Source organism: Aedes albopictus, chromosome 2 (assembly GCF_035046485.1).
Source record: "Aedes albopictus strain Foshan chromosome 2, AalbF5, whole genome shotgun sequence".
Lineage (NCBI taxonomy): Eukaryota > Metazoa > Arthropoda > Insecta > Diptera > Culicidae > Aedes > Aedes albopictus.
This window is the reverse complement of record NC_085137.1, coordinates 384557100-384573167: the sequence shown is the minus strand read 5'-3', so window position 1 is coordinate 384573167 and position 16068 is coordinate 384557100. Positions and strand designations below refer to the sequence as shown.

Genomic DNA, 16068 nt, shown 5'->3' with positions numbered 1-16068 from the left:
GAAGGTTCATTTTAAAATACGGTTTTATTGACATGATGATCTTACACTCACCAAGCCCTCGGTGCCAGTACTGCCCACCTTGGATATCACAAACGCTTACATTACTCCGTGGAGTTTCAAGTAATCTTCTAGGATCTTCAGGTAGCATATGGTCGTACTGTGATAGCCGAGTTAGAAGAGGTTTTAGTGCGGCATGAGTTATGTTGAAATCTAAACTCCATTTCTGCATAAATGAAGTTAAATCCAAGGTTGAATCCGATTCTTCATCTGTTCCATTCTCATCCTGGCATCCTTCATCAGGACTGTAGTAGCCATCGCTAAAGGTGCTTGAATCGTCTTCGTTCGATGTCTGCGGGTCATCGTCGACGTCCAAGGGAAGCAATATATCTTGAGATTGTGAAGTACTACATGACTGAGGGGTTGACTCATGAAAAGAATGTAGGGTTGGAGACTCTGGATGGATTTCGTAACACTGCTGTGCACATTCAGGTGTTGCTTCTTCGACTACAGATACGTTTAGTGAAGTGTACTTTTTAACATTACGCTTATAACTTCCACTATTCACGAAATTCTCCCATGTTCTAGACGAATCCATTTTCGAAACGAAATGTTGTACAAAACAAGCAGAATTGAAGCTTTATCAAAGCATTTAAAGTGCATCGCATTAAAAATAAATTGGGCATTCCAAATGCTCATATAAAGCAATTCACCATACTGTAGCATTTTGTATGCTACTTCAAAGCAGCTCTGCATTCAAACTGCTAATATAAAACCAGAGGCATTTTAAATGCAAGTTTGACGCAGATATACTGCGTTTTTAAATGCTTATTGGTTACCTGGGAAGTTAACTTTCGAATGAATAAGATGTTTACAAGCAGTGGCGCTGGCGATATTCCCTAAGCTCAAATCTACCTGTTCTACAAGTACAAATTTCGAAATTTTATAAACAAATGAGCTTGTTATGGGTGTAGAATGATGCAAAATAATGATTTCGGCTATTTCAGTTTTGCCATTGATCCCGCTGGAATTCGCTGGAATTATTGATTTTTGGAACGTAGAACAGGTAAAAAGTGAGGTTACGAGACGCCACTGCTTGCAAGAACTTTTGCAGATATCTCGTAAATATCCCAGGAGAACTGTTGGAAAGTCATCCCGGAGAATCACTAATCCTGTAAGAAATAGTGGCAGCATACTGCTATCTCATGGACACTCCTGTAGAAATCCTGGAAGTGAATACGAGCAAGATTGCTTTTGAGAAGTAGCTTCCTTGGTAACATGAACAACTTTGTATTTGTAGCCATGTTGGTTCACAAGAAAAGGCATATTAGCCAAATGAACAAATCGTACGTGATAATTGACAATTGGATTTCGGAATGTCAGTGAGTTTTTTCAAAAAATGTTTGAAGCTTCATTGAAAAAATCGCATCTGCTCCCCAGGAGATCCATAGGTCCATGGAGAATTGTTGTGTAATGATTAGTTCATTCCCAAAGATGTTCTAGGTTTCCCAAGAACTTCCGTGAATAAAGTCCTTAGGATCTGCGTAATCAATGAATTGTTGTGTGTCCTTCAGGTTTTCGGGTTGTCAACTGCGACTGCGATAGCTATGAACTTTGGTCAACTTCGGACTCACTATTGAGTTCTCGCATTGAAATAACATTTCCCGCATAAGAAATCTCCAAATGCATTGTTGCAATACTACATCTGGAATTGTGGTTCAATTGTTTACCATAATGCAAATGTTTGAAGATTCAATCCTGAAGCCAGCATATCGTGCAGTGATAATCCGTGATTAAAAAATAACGTTTATTACATACATCACAAGCGTGATGTTACCGTCGATAGTTGTTTGTTAAGGCCTATATTCGCAAGAGTACTTGGAAGACCTAGAGCATCCTTGGAAATCAAGACTCTAAAGAACTGTCTTCCATGGACCTGTAGGATGTTGCACTGCATCAGTAATGCAATAAAAGTTCATTGATTATGCTTATTGAAGGCCTTTACTCTCGAAAGATCTTGGATTACCTAGAACATCTTTAAAAATAACTTCTCTATAGAACCGTGCTCCATAAATCTGTATGATGTTAAACCGTATAAGTAATGTAATAGTAATTGAATTGCGCTAGTAGATTCAAGCCTTTACTTGCGGAAGTTCTGGATGACCTAGAACACGTTTCAAGAACCATGCGCCAAGGACCTGTAGCATCAGTTATGTAACAACATGTCATTATAATATTTGTAGACCTTAAAGGTTTTACATGCAGAAGTTCTTCGATGATCTAGAAATCTTTTGAATAGTAGTTCTCTACAGAGAAGCATTTACTCGCGAAAGTTCTTGGATGCACTAGATCATCTTTGAAAATAACTTCTCTGCAGAACTATGCTCCATGTACCTTTAGGATGTTACACCGTATTAGTAATATAACAAACATCGATTACGCTTGTAGATATTAAACTCTGTACTGGATGACCTAGAACATCATTGAAAAGTACCGTAAAACGGGGCGAATAGAAACACCTTCCAGCATACTTAGGCAAGTATCTCTGGAACCGTGCGTAATAAAGTCAGTTGCAAGGGTCTTAACTTTGGGTCCCTCCTCCCTCTTTAATTGCTGTAATTAGGATTCAAAACTCATTTTGATTTCGTTAACTTATTTGAAAAAAGGTTGCTTGTTTCTATTCGCCCCGCAATGGGGCGAATAGAAACAGCTTTAAACAATTTTCGATATTTTTTCAAATTTCAAGACAGAAATAACTTTTAATTCAATTAAAACTCTAACACTAGATTATAATAATTCACCTAGTAAAGAAAAAAATGTCGAATGTCGAAAAATACTTTAGTCTGTTAATACATACCAAATCGATAAAACGCAATTTAAATGGCGGAAGTTTTTTTGCCTCCAAATCGATATTTTGCTTTTAAAAATTTTTACAAAAAAATTAACGGAATTATCATCTCAAAAAAGGTTTATTGAAACACTAGTAGAATCCAACTAACTAATAAAATTAAGTTTTGATGAATTTTAAAACATAATTGCCATCTTTTTAACAATAAGTTATTTGTTTTATTCGCCCCATTGTTTCTATTCACCCCGTTTTACGGTAGTTATCTACCACGCTCCACGGACTTGTAGGATGTTGCAACGCATCAGTAATGTTACAATAATCTATTGATTATGCTTGATTGTGATCTTAAGGTCTTAACTCGCGGAAGTTCTTGGATGACCTAGAACAACTTTGCAAATTACATCTCCGTGTTCCATAAATCTGTATGATTTTACACCGCATCAGTAATGTATAAGGACAATGGGAATTCGTGGAAGCCGCGAAATTGGGCAATGGTCGCGAAATTCAAGAAGTCCCGCGAAATGTCGCGAAATTTGACAAATTTTAGAAAATAACCTCAAAACTCCACAAATTTTAAATTTTTAAACATAAATTGGCTGATAATTTTTAACAGTATAAAGTAATTTACGATTCCGAATCTTGGAAAATAAAAGTTTAATGTATTTTACATCTGCTTCTTTTCTGATTTTCCATCAAGTTTGTTACTTTTTTGTACATTTATAATAACGCCACACAAAATCCAAGTGAATTATTCATTACGCATGCGAAATTGGTGTTTTCTTCAACGATACCGTCAAAAATATGGTGCCGCGAAATTCGCAATGTTGACCCGCGAAATTCAAGAAATTTTGCCGCGAATTTCCATTGTCCCTAGAATGTAACAACAATTGTTTGAAAACGTTAGTATATCTCCAGTCCTATACTTGCGGAAGTTCTTGGATGACGTAGAACACGTTTACAGAACCGTGCGCCTAGTTCTTTACAGAACCATGCTTCATGGACTTATAGGATCATACTCTGTATTAGTAATGTAGCAATAACCCATTGATTTCGCTAATAGATCTTGAGGCCTTTACTCGCGGAAGTTCTTGGATGCCCTGGAATATCCTTGAAAATAACTTTTCTTCAGAATTATGCTCTATGGACCTGTACGATGTTACACCGTATCAGTAATGTAACTACAATCCATCAATTACGCTTATAGATCTTAAGGCCTTTACTCCGGAAGTTCTTGGATGCCCTAGAATATCCGTGAAAATAACATATCTTCAGAACTATGCTCCATGGACCTGTACGATGTTACACCGTAGCAGTAACGTAACTACAATCCGTCGATTACGCTTGTAGAGCTTAAGGTCTTTACTCGCGGAAGTTCTTGGATGCCCTAGAATATCCTTGAAAATAACTTCTCTTCAGAACTATGATCCATGAACCTGTAGGAAGTTACACAGTATCAGTAGTATAACAAGAATTCATTTATTAGATGTAGATCTTAAATTCTTTTTTCGCGCAAATTCTTCGATGACCTAGAGCATATTTGGGAAGTAGTTTTCTACAGAACCATGCTCCACTCTTCAACCCCCTTGCAACCCTTTCCCATGAATCCGCTTTCATTCTTTTAGTAAGAGTTCCCTTCTGATCACTTAGCGCGACCAAGTTGAAAAACCTGTTAATTCGCGAATCCGTGTAAAAAAAATCCGAGTTAACTCGAGAAACCGTGTAAAAAAACGAGTAAAAAAATACCTTAAAGTGTACTCACCTTTTCTCGTAATCGATGAAGTTGATCGGCGTATCGCCAGTGGACGACCGCCGCGAGCGCCGTTTGGCCTTCAGCGTAGTGGGTGTGTGAATTTCCCGTGCCAAGCTCTCGGGCGATGGCTCTTCGTCAAAGTTGGCCAACTCGCCGGGAATGAATTCGTCACTGTTGCTGAGGGCACCCACCGACAAGAAGCGCCCGTTGCGGGGCGTTGTGGAGCGTACCTTGCGCGCCAGCCATTCCGCGTTACTGTCGTTGCTCAGTTCCGGCCGGAGCGTTGGTGACCGCTCGTTTGTTTCCGTAGAGGAAGTGGACTGATCGCCCGAGTACGAACTAGGTCGGGACAGGAATGACGGCGGCGGAGGCATTAGACGGGTATCGGTCGAAGGTTCCGGGTAAGCAGTAAGAGGCTTTGGAATGCTGGAAGGGCACCAGGTTCGGCGGCGAGACTTGTCGAACTTGATGTGGGTTTGGGAATTGACGATCTGATTTGCGCGCATCATGATTTCGTTCTGCAGCTGGAGTGTTTTGATGTTGCTTTGTTCGGATTTGAGTTGTTCCTGGAGACGTTCGATTTCCCGCTCCAGTCGCTTCATCATGACCGTTTCCGAGAGGACCTCATTCACCTTGGGCTTGTTTTTGATGGTTTTGGCGCGCATAGCAAAACTTAGAGTATAGTAACTCTCTTCGAACACGGCCGGGGTGATGTTACAGATCATGGTAGTTACGGCATTTCCGCCCAAAGACGCCTGTAATATCCGGGTCAATTTGGAGTCCCGGTAATTGATGTACTTGAGATTATCAGCATTCTCGCTCAGCTTTTGAATGACACAGCTCAGCGAAAGCAAACTCTTGTTGATGTGAGCTCCCTCTATCAAACGGGACCCACTTGCTCCGGTCTGGTTTGCTCTTTCGCTTCCAGCCAGATCGACCAGGTTCAATGTACTAGTTTGCACCGCATCATTCACATCTCCTTCTTTCCGATCGATCAAACGCGACTCGATCGTTATCCGGAAGATCGTGTGCGACCGACTAGATCGCTCATTCATATTGGTGTCCCCAATCCGCCTCAGCTTATTCCCTTCCTCCAAATACTGCATGATCTGTTCCGAACAGTTCGTAATGAACTCCTTGTAATTCAACGAGACATCCCCATTTTGATTTTCAAAGATCTTCAGAGTCGTATTGCTTTTGTCCAACAGATCGTAGATCTTCTCGTTGTAGATCTCGATAAACCCCACCCGGATCAAAAACTGACGCCCCTTGATGTTTTCAATCTCCTTAAAGATCTCGCCCGCCGCCAGGGGAACCACTCCCGGTTCCGAGTCTTCACCCATCATCGTGTAGGTCTTACCGGACGATGTCTGACCGTAGGCGAAAATCGTCCCGTTGAATCCGTTCAACGTGGACGATATGATCGGGCGACACACTTTCTCGAAAAGTTCCCGCGTCGGAACGGTTTCGTCGAAGATGTGATCTGTGGTGATGAAGGAGAAAGAAAGGGTGCATGATTAGTAACGGATGAAAGGGAACAGAGGTTCTCAACTTTTCGATTACAATAACACAGAGTAGGGAATCCAACCAGATTTTTTCCCTAATATTCACCCTGATTCTTGTTTACTGACGTTTCCATTTGCAAGAAGCGTTGAGCTACGGACTCGTGGTGGTACAACATTTAAGGGAATTTCACCCAGAAGAGTTGGACAATCGATGCGATGAGCACCCTAGGTGGGGCAGGATGATCAATACCAGTTTTGCACACAATCAAATGCTAATTGACTATTCTTGCTAATGATAAAGCATACCGTCAACAATCAATGAGAATTTGAAGGGATTTCGGGGTTTAATTTGTAGGGAACTGTGGGGTTTCAAGGAGTCTTCTATTGAGGAATTTTTAAGCGGTGATAATATACAGATACTGAATTTTTCAAGCCAATAAATTGAAAGTTACAGACAAAACCTTACTATATGCATCAAAACAGAGAAAACCACAATTTAAATTCGTTTGTTGAAGATGTTTACCATTTTCATTATTTTTTCACCAGTTGCTCATTTTGCCCCACCCTACTACCAACTCTTTGAAGCATATTTTTTCAACAAAATAATTATACAAATAGTTAAAAAGTGTTACAAACACATTTCATTGGCGTATGGAATATCAAGAAAATCGATAGATGTCCAGTAAGTTGTGATTCCCAAAACCTTATTTTAGGTCACCTGATTCTTCTAATATTTTTCCACTACATGACCCCTTTATGCATTTTGAATAATTTTTCAAAGTAAACAGATTTTTTGACTAATGTTTTGTCATCAACTCATTGGATTTTAGATAATTAGGCTACAATCAAGCAATTTGTTTTGTTAATTTGAAGATTTACAGTGAAAATACAAGGTGCTCATTATGCCCCACCTGCTCATTATGCCCCGCCTACCCCTATATGCTTTTAAACCAGCATTTCCTGACTAAATTGGTGTGGGAATTTTTCTGGAATTTATGGCCTCCTCGACGAAGTTATTCACGAAATTTTCGACAAAAATTCCGAAAAAAAAACTCGAGCTTAAAATGGAGAAATTGGGTGGGAGTTTAAAAACTCAAGGGAACGAATTACAATTCCTGTAAGTTCAGTGTGGAACTACTACTTATCCGAGAGGATTTATGCATAAACCATAAATTGGAAAACCTACCCAAAAATCTCATACCTGAGGAATTTGATCTTGAAGCAGTATTCCGAAGGAGAAAATATGGAGCGACACGTAATGGAAATGTAAGAAGCATTCGAGCGTCTGTCACTGGCCGAACTCGAACTGGACAATAAGTTTCAGGTGGCATTCGATTTGAGTAATTTCTCGGAGTCATTCAATACATCAACGACGGCTCTTGAGGGACGTATCGATGAAAATCTTACCTTGCATTTGGTCAAGACAAAGTTAATTGACGGAGTAGCGAAGGAAGTAACAGCGAGGGAACGGTTCTCACGGCAGGATCGGGCAAAAGGACGATAATGTGCAATTTATTGTCAGAGGTCAGGACACAAGCAACGAAACAACGAAAATGTCGGAAAATGGCGAACGTTCATCGTGGGAGCAGCAACGATTATTCATGACTCTTGGAACTGCGAAAGCAGCAAGAAAATGGATTGTATTTTCGGGCGCTACATCCCATATGTGCGGAGACAGGAGATACTTCGTGGATCTGGAAGAACGTGCCTTGGAATACATCACTCTAACAGACGAGAAAACTACAGTGGTGAAAGGCAGAGGAACCTGTTGCAAAATTTGCTATGATCCGAACGATAACAAGAACAACATAACTCTGGGACACACTGTATCAAGAAGACCAATTGCCTTGGAGAAGTCAACTCATCGTGAATTTCTAATTGGATCAATTTAAAAAGTCTGCAATACCGATGATCTTGGTTAAATACCTCAACATCAAGCAGGAGGAGGATCCTACTACCAACGAGAGAGAAGTACATGAGTTAGATCGGTGCTTTGCTTTGTTTGGCGGTAAGTTGCAGATCCGACATCGCAGTAAGCGCGTCAATGCTTGGACGAAAGCTTAGCAAACCAACTGAAAAGGACTGGACAGAAGCGAAACGCATGTTGCGGTATTTGTATTCGACTGTTGACCTGAAGAACTCTTAAAAAACTGGAGGAATCTCTCAGAAATCTTCATCAGGTATTGCTTAGAAAAGCCTGAAATACCTGAACGAATCCCTGGGAAAATCTCAGAAGGAAACTTCTAAGGAATCATTGGAGAAAGAAACCCCTCGAGAAATCAAAGATGGAATTTCTCTGGCGGAATCTGCGGAGGAAATCCTGTAGAAATTCCATAAAAAAAATGTGCTGAATAAGTTCCAGCAAGAATTTCGGAGTGAACCATTCTTGGTAAATACTTTTTAAGTAGCAATTGTTGAAACATTAGAGGATTTTTGAAGGTATCCTAGCAAAAAATGACTGGTAGAATCTTGGCAAGAAATTTTTTAGAGGAATGATAAAATGAATCCTTGGAAGAATTCCTGGAATTTCTCGGGGAATCCTAGAGAAATTCCTAGAGAAACCACAGGGGGAATTTCTGGAGCAACTGCAGCTGGCATTCGTAGAGAAAGCCTAGCAGAGAAAAAAACAGCATGAATTTATGGAGAAATTAAAGAAGGATCCTTCAAAAAAATCTGGGAGAACTCTGCTTCAAGAATTCTTAAAGATATTACTCCAGAGTTTTCTCTAGGAATTTGTTTCGGGACTCCCAAAGAAATCTATCTATAAATTTGTGTTCTCTCGAGATTCTACCGAGAATTGCTCCAGAAACTCCTATGATTCCTTAAAAAAGAATTCTAAAGATTTCTTCATAAATTCTTTTAAAGATTTTTCCAGATATTCTAAACATTTTTGTAATTATTCCCGGAAGTGTCTTTAGCGGAATTCTGCGATTCTTAAAATTTCTAAATTTATTCCTAGAAAACACTGAACAAAGCCTTTGAGAAATTCCTTGAGGAGTCTGGAGGAATTTCTAAATGTATGTAATATATTCTGAAGGAATACCTTGATGAATTCTTGAAAGAATCAGTGGCGTCGCGTAACCTCACTTTTTACCTGTGCACCGACCCTAAAACTTACAATTGCAGGGAATTTATGATCAAAATCGGAATAGAAATTAGAGAAGGCAGCTATTCTCGTCATTTACTACTTACTACAAGCAAATTTGTTCCAAAAAATCAAGAATTTATACTTGGTGCACAGGTAGATTTGAGGTTACGGAAGCGCCACTGGAAAGAATATTTGAAAAAAAAAAACGTAGAAGCATATACAATACATGAATTCGTGGAGTAATTCCTAAAGGAAAGTTTCGAGAAGTTTCTGAATGTGTTATTGAAAAAACTTCAAGAGAATTACTGTAATAAAATCTAAAGAAGATTTCATGGAGGAATATGTAAGTTTCCTGATGGATTTTCTGAAGAATTTCTGGAGCATTGCCACAGCCATATCTAGAGAAATTTTAGCAAACAACTTAATACATACAATTTCTGAATGTTACTCTGCATAATTTCAAATAGGAAACTCTGGAGCAACTACCGAAGGCATGTTTGGACGAATTTATGGGAGGAAGTTTTCGGGAAACTTCTGAAATTAGCTTTAGGGACATCAATGAAACAATGTAGGAGTCGTCGGATGAATCTCTGGAGTAAACCCTCAAAGATTCTCTGGAAGAATATTAAGACAAATCTGTGGAAGGATCACTGAAATAGTACGTGAAAGAAATCTCTGAAGCAATTGCTGCAATTCCTGGAAGGATCTTAAGGAGTCTCCGAAAGAAATACTGGCGCAATTCAAGGAGGAGAATCCTTGACCTCATGTAAAGTAGCAACTAAAAGGTTATCGTTTACAATAAAACAACAGATTACAAATTAAAAAATTAAGGAGGAAACACTGCAGGAATTTCAAGAGCAATTCTCGGAGGGATATTTAAAAGAACTCTTGGAAGCATCTGTAACGAATAGTACATTGGAACCTCATAAATGCACATTTTATTTTCCGTATCGGGCCCCACGTCTGGGAACTCAGATACGCAAAATAAAATGGAACATTACAAATGCACAAAACACAAACACGCAACATATAACATTAATTGTGCCCAGTTATCTAAATAGATAACGAAGTCCAATCCCAGGATGACGAGGTTTCATTTTTGTTCTTGGTCCATCAGTCAATCCTGTAATCGTATTTTTTCTGGTAGTTCGCCTTTAGTTCGCAGCATCTGTTGCGGCATTCATAGCTTGTTTTGGTCTGGAATTATTGCTGGCAGAATTTCTGTTTTTTTTTCTTACAGTAAACACTACAGGCATTCATGCTGGAATTCCTAAAATAAATGCTGTGGAGCGCTTCGAAGAATCCCTATAGGAAACTCAGGAAGAACTCTTGGAGGTACCTTAATCCTGGAGAAATCTCAGAAAAAATCCTACGTGATGGATTCCAGAAGGAATATTTGGAGGATTCCTGGAAGAATCTCTGTTAAAACTTTTCAACTCATCTATGAAGGAGTTTCTGAAATCATTATCTTGTTCCAAGAGTCTTAAACTGTTTATCGCCAGTTTATTGTCCTCAGAACCCCCAGCTTCTTCTTGCCCTCCAGTCTTATCTTCTTATGAAATAACCAATAACTGAATTATTCTGGTTGAATAATAATTATAAAAAAAAAAGGTTTGAGAACCTCTGATTTTGTAATATTCCATAAATAGAATTCATGTCACCTATCGTCACTTTCTATGAGAAGAAAAGAGGAATATACTTACCGAACACGAACGGTTCCCCGTTGCCCTCGACGGCCACGATGGTATTTTCCCGAATCCGCCATTGCGACGTTTGTTTACTGTCCTTTTCCCGTTTGATCAACGGTCGGACCTTGATCGATACCGTGATGTTATCGGCCATCGTTTGATGCACCGTATTTCCCACGCAGAGAAAATTCTTCCCACAAGCGCACGATCACCTGTTTTTACACACCACAAAAGAAAACTCGCGCACGTCTTTTTTGTTTTCCACACTGATAACAATGAACCGTTTGATTTTCTCTTCTCAACCGGCGACGCACATTTTTTTCAACATCGGCAATCAACCGACGATGCACTTTTACTTTTGCTCTGCCCCTATCACCGGGACGCTTTTTGAATTTCCAAACACTACCATCGACCCCCTTCCGTATTTTTTTTCGCACCGACACGAATAATCACGAAAAAACGAAAATATTGGCACGATTTTCACGAATTTATCGTTCAAAAACTCGCAAAAAAGGAATCACACATAAAACAACGAAAATTATTCCTTCTTTTTGTTCCGCGGGATATTTTTAAACTGAGCCAACCGCAACAGAAAAACGTTGATCTGCCGCCGAAGGAAAACAAAAGCACAAAAGGGAAACGAAGAAAACGAGCAAACCGTCGGTGGCGCTGACGGTAAAGCGATCAATTTTGAAATGTTTCAGTCGGTTTCCTTCGGGAGTAGTGGGCGATCCAGCGGCTGGAAAGTTTCGTCAAAAAGGAGGGAATCTGGGGTTAAATGCAGAAGAGGCAAAAAGATGCAAGTATGGTTGCACTTTTTGGTCATAAATTGGCTTCTTTATCGGTGTTGAGATAATTCCATATTCTGAATCTGCATGCAAAACTGAGCCGAAATCCAAATTTTCATGAATTTTGGTGCCCGGGAACCTATTTAAAAATCAGTTTGAAGTTTGTATGGGAGCGATTTGTCGAATCACCCCTCGTCGCATTTTGTACTGGGCGGAGCTGTCAAGCAGTGGGCCAGCTGTCAAAAGGTGATTTCGAAAAATCTCTTTGAAATTGATTTTAGGTATCTAAACAAAGTTCTAAAAATCTGAAAAAAATCATAGAGACTTAGAAAAAGGAGCTCTTTCGTTTAAAAATATAAAATCATTGATTTTTTCTTAATTTAAAAACCCAATTGCAAGGTTGCGATGCAATCTAGCATCTAAGTGTAAAAAAGTTCGATTGAGCATCTTGTCACTTTAATTTGCAGAAGAGAGAGTCGATGAAGAGAACTCTCTCATGTTACTTCGCCCTTATTTAAACTCAATCTAGAAATGCAAAATGCATCAACACCAGGCTTGCTAATTATCCTCAAAACCAAAAGAGTTTTGCAACACGCACATTCAAAATCACGAAAATTTGGATAACTCAACACCGGCTGGCTGTTGAGACGATTCCTTGGACGATTCCATATTCTGAATCTGCATGCCAAACTGAGCCGAAATCTAAATTTTCATCAATTTTGGTGCCCGGGAACCTATTTAAAAATCAATTTGAAGTTTGTATGGGAGCGACATGGGGAGCGATTTGTCAAATAACCCCTCGTTGCATTTTGTACTGGGTAGAAAACAGACACAGAGGTAGAGCTGTCAAGCAGTTGCCCAGCTGTCAAAAGGTGATTAACAATTTTTTTTAAATTGATTTTACTTGAGTGTGTAGGTATCAAAATAAAGTTTAAAAAATCTGAAAAAATCTTAGTGGCTCAGAAAAAGGTTGTTTTTTCGAATAAAATGAAAAAATCAACACATTTCAGGTCAAACATTTCAATTGGTCCTATCTATATTTGAGAGGCTCTCTTTATTCACTTTCTCTTTCAATGGACTACCCGCTTTGCGCGCAGCCACAGTTGATCAGCAGGAGTAAATCAATTAAATTTTGTATAACGAAATGCATCTAAACTTGAATTACTTGAAATACAAAGCTTTTCCCAAAAAAAATATTTGGTAGGCTTAATAGTGGTCACCATTGTGCACAACTACTACCAAATATTTTTTCGAATTATGTGTTCCACTTTGCAGAATTTGCCTTTAGATGGTATTCACCATACAATATTTTTGTGATTTACTTTTAGCGATTTTTCGCGCATAGAAGCTAGCGCCACATTGGTCGATGCGGAGAGTAGGAAAACAGCCGATGTAGTTAATTCATTATTATTGTTTCCAGTTCAAAACCGAATTAGCGACATTTTTTCTTTGACTTCCGCTGCTTTTGCCTTGCGTTAAACACAATGTCGGAAGTGGGGCACTGTATTGTAAACCTGATGCTCTATACAGCGCCCCACTTCCGACATTGTGTTTAACGCAAGGCAAAATCAGCCGAGGTCAAAGAAAAAATGTCGCTAATTCGGTTTTGAACTGGGAACATAATACAATACAAAACAATGGTACACTTTTCAACTATTTTTGCAGTACAAATTAAAAGAAGATTGTTTTGACCATCGTTCAATGCAAGGAAACAATAACAATACAAATAAACAGCTGAGATATTAACGAAAGAGAGGGAAACCAAAGAGAGCCTCTCTTCTGCAGATAGGACCTTTAGACATGTTTCGGCTGATTTCAGGCCAAACATGTCTAAAGGTCCAATCTGCAGAAGAGAGGCTCTCTTTGGTTTCCCACTCTTTCGTTAATATCTCAGCTGTTTATTTGTATTATGATTCTCTCCTAAAACATTGAAAGATGATCAAAACAATCGTCTTTTGATTTGTACTGCAAAAATAGTTGAAAAGTGAACCATTACATTGCAATAATTGAAAGAGAAAGTGAACAAAGAGAGCCTCTCAAATGCAGATAGGACCTTTTGAAATGTTTGGCCTGATTTATCAAAGTTTAAAAACCCAATGAGCCATTTTACGAGTGACAACAATGTTGATGATGATATTGATTTTCACGGGTTATTGGACACTACCTCCTGTCAAAATTCATTCATAAAATCGGCTCGTAAAATGGACTATTGGATATCGGTTCAGTTTGGTATGCGGATTCAGATTTTGGAAAAGTGTATTAAGTTTTCCAAAGGTTTTTTGGTTGAAATGCGAAGACGACGACTATATCTTACTCTAGAAGCAAAAAGAACAATGATTTTGTTTGTTTTGATCAAGTTATTAGCGAAAGAGAGAGTCGACGAAGAGAAATCGATCAAGTCAGTTAGGCCCTAAGAAAAATCATTGTCGAATAAATAAACTTTTCGAAATTTTAAAACCCCAGACATGCGCTTGAGAAAGTGAGTCTAATTTTTCTCTGAGTGTATGTTGTGTCTACTTTACCGACATCTAGAAACTTAACGAAACTGTCAAATGGCTGCATCGGTGCAAGATGCAGTGCAGCCTGCACGAAAAATTTGTAAACAAACTCTGTCGGCTTCAGCACGTGTGTGCACAGTGCCAGTTTCGCGAACCGCTTTCAACGGCATCACATTCCGTCCGGTGGCCCTTATTCCGTTTCAAACGCGAAAACCTACTGCTTCAGAATCAGCCGGAATGGTGTTCTTCACGTGCAATCACTGTGGCGAGTCGCTCAAAAAGCAAGCCGTCGAAAAGCACGGCTGGAAGTGCAAGCGCGAAATCAACGTCTCGTGCATGGACTGCCAGAAGGATTTCATCGGCAAGGAGTACGATGCCCACACCAGCTGCATCACGGAAGCGGAAAAATACTCCGGTAAGGATTATGTGCCGAAGGCAAACGCCAACAAGGGTGCCAAGAAGCAGGAAGCTTGGCTGGATACGATCCGATCCATTACGGACAGTAAGGGGAATCTGTCGAAGGGAATCAGTGAAGTGTTTAACGTGATCCGCAAGAACGATAACATCCCACGGAAGCAGAAAGGGTTCCTGAACTTTTTCGCCAACTCAGCTAAGCATATTCGGAGGAATGACGTGGAGGCTGCCTGGGCGTTGCTGGAGGAAGAGGTGAAGAAGAATCAAACTAACGGAGCAGAGCAGACCCAAGCGAATGGAGCCGTTCCGGATGGAATGTGGATTCCTGGACAGAAGGGATCAGAACCAAAGCAGAAGAAGAACGGAGTTGAGGAAAGTAAACAGAATGGTTTCAAGAAGCGCAAACTGGAGGAGGAGCAGGATGTACCTGCTGAAGAACCAGCAAAGAAGAAGAGTAAGAAAAAGGAGAAGCAGCTGGCGGCGCAAAATGGAGGAGCCAAGCAGGAGCAGGAACAGCTCGTGGTGGCAGAACCGGAAGAGAATGAGGCAAATGGCGACTCGATTGGGGACAAGTTTAAATGGGGCGATGTGATCCGGACGACGCTGATGTCCAAGAACAACGAGATGAAGCTGGACAAGCTCAAGAAGAAGGTTCTGAAGAAGTACCGCCAGTTGATGGGAGGTGAGGAAATTAGTGATAAGATTGAGCGTAAATTTAGTAAGAAACTTACTAAGCTGGGCGTGGAGGTGGATAACGATACGGTACGATTGATTGCGTAGTTATTAAAAAGTATCTGGAGGAAATTATTGACTTACTTTTGGGTTTGAAATGTAGAGAAATCCCTTTAAGGACAAGGTATTTGGAGTACATTGCTCAAAATTTCTAGAGCACCGTTTTTTAGAACCGTTGAACGGATTTGGATTAAAATGCATCACGCTGTTGACAACCACTGAACAATTAGCGTGATGCATTTTCTTCCAAATCCGTTCAACGGTTCTAAAAAACGGTGCTCTAGAAATTTTGAGCTATGTACTCCAAATACCTTGTCCTTAAAAAGACTTAAGTATAACCATATGTAGATGATTTGTAGTACTTGCTACTCCGTAAGTAACATTGTAGAACAATAAAAAAATGCACAATTTCACCGAAAACGGAAGCTAGAATTGACTTACCACATATACAAAGTGCTTCTTTGAGAGTGCCTGTAATCGTCGTATGAAGAATTAGTTTCAGACCCATCAGTTTCACCTCTATTCTTCTGAAATGCTTAGAACGTTATTCTCGATCATTACATCCGTGATGGTCATCTGGCTAACATGCCTTTTCATGTGAACCAATATGCTTGCCAAACTGGATAGTCCACCGCGACTCTTTAACACAATGTTGTTCACGATATCGAGAATGCGTTCACTCAAAAATAATCTGGTTTGGTTGGATTTTTTCTTATGCCGTTTTTCTTTATTATCCAGTTCCAACCTGGGTTGGAACTGG

The 16068-nt window shown here is 39.7% G+C and overlaps 2 protein-coding genes across 2 annotated transcripts in view; one reads left to right on the top strand and one right to left on the bottom strand.

Moving 5' to 3' along the window:
• Positions 1-11480, bottom strand: part of LOC109400725 (uncharacterized) — a 59085-nt gene extending 47605 nt beyond the window's left edge. Inside the window, exons 1-2 of the mRNA XM_029878925.2 lie at positions 10892-11480; positions 4605-6078 (exon numbers count right to left, since the gene is read on the bottom strand). Coding sequence (XP_029734785.2) covers positions 4605-6078; positions 10892-11030 — 1613 coding nt within the window. The 5' untranslated portion in view covers positions 11031-11480. The remainder of the gene's footprint in view (positions 1-4604; positions 6079-10891) is intronic.
• Positions 11481-14234: 2754 nt separating this feature from the next.
• On the top strand, positions 14235-15380 carry LOC109402743 (cell growth-regulating nucleolar protein). The gene has a single exon (XM_019675455.3). It carries the CDS (start codon positions 14400-14402, stop codon positions 15354-15356), a length of 957 nt encoding a protein of 318 aa, XP_019531000.3. The 5' UTR covers positions 14235-14399; the 3' UTR covers positions 15357-15380.
• The last annotated feature ends 688 nt before the right edge of the window (positions 15381-16068 follow it).

What these genes read in the sequence shown, in the direction of transcription:
- LOC109402743 (XM_019675455.3), top strand. Translation starts at nt 14,400, where the DNA reads ATGGTGTTCTTCACGTGCAATCACTGTGGCGAGTCGCTCAAAAAGCAA.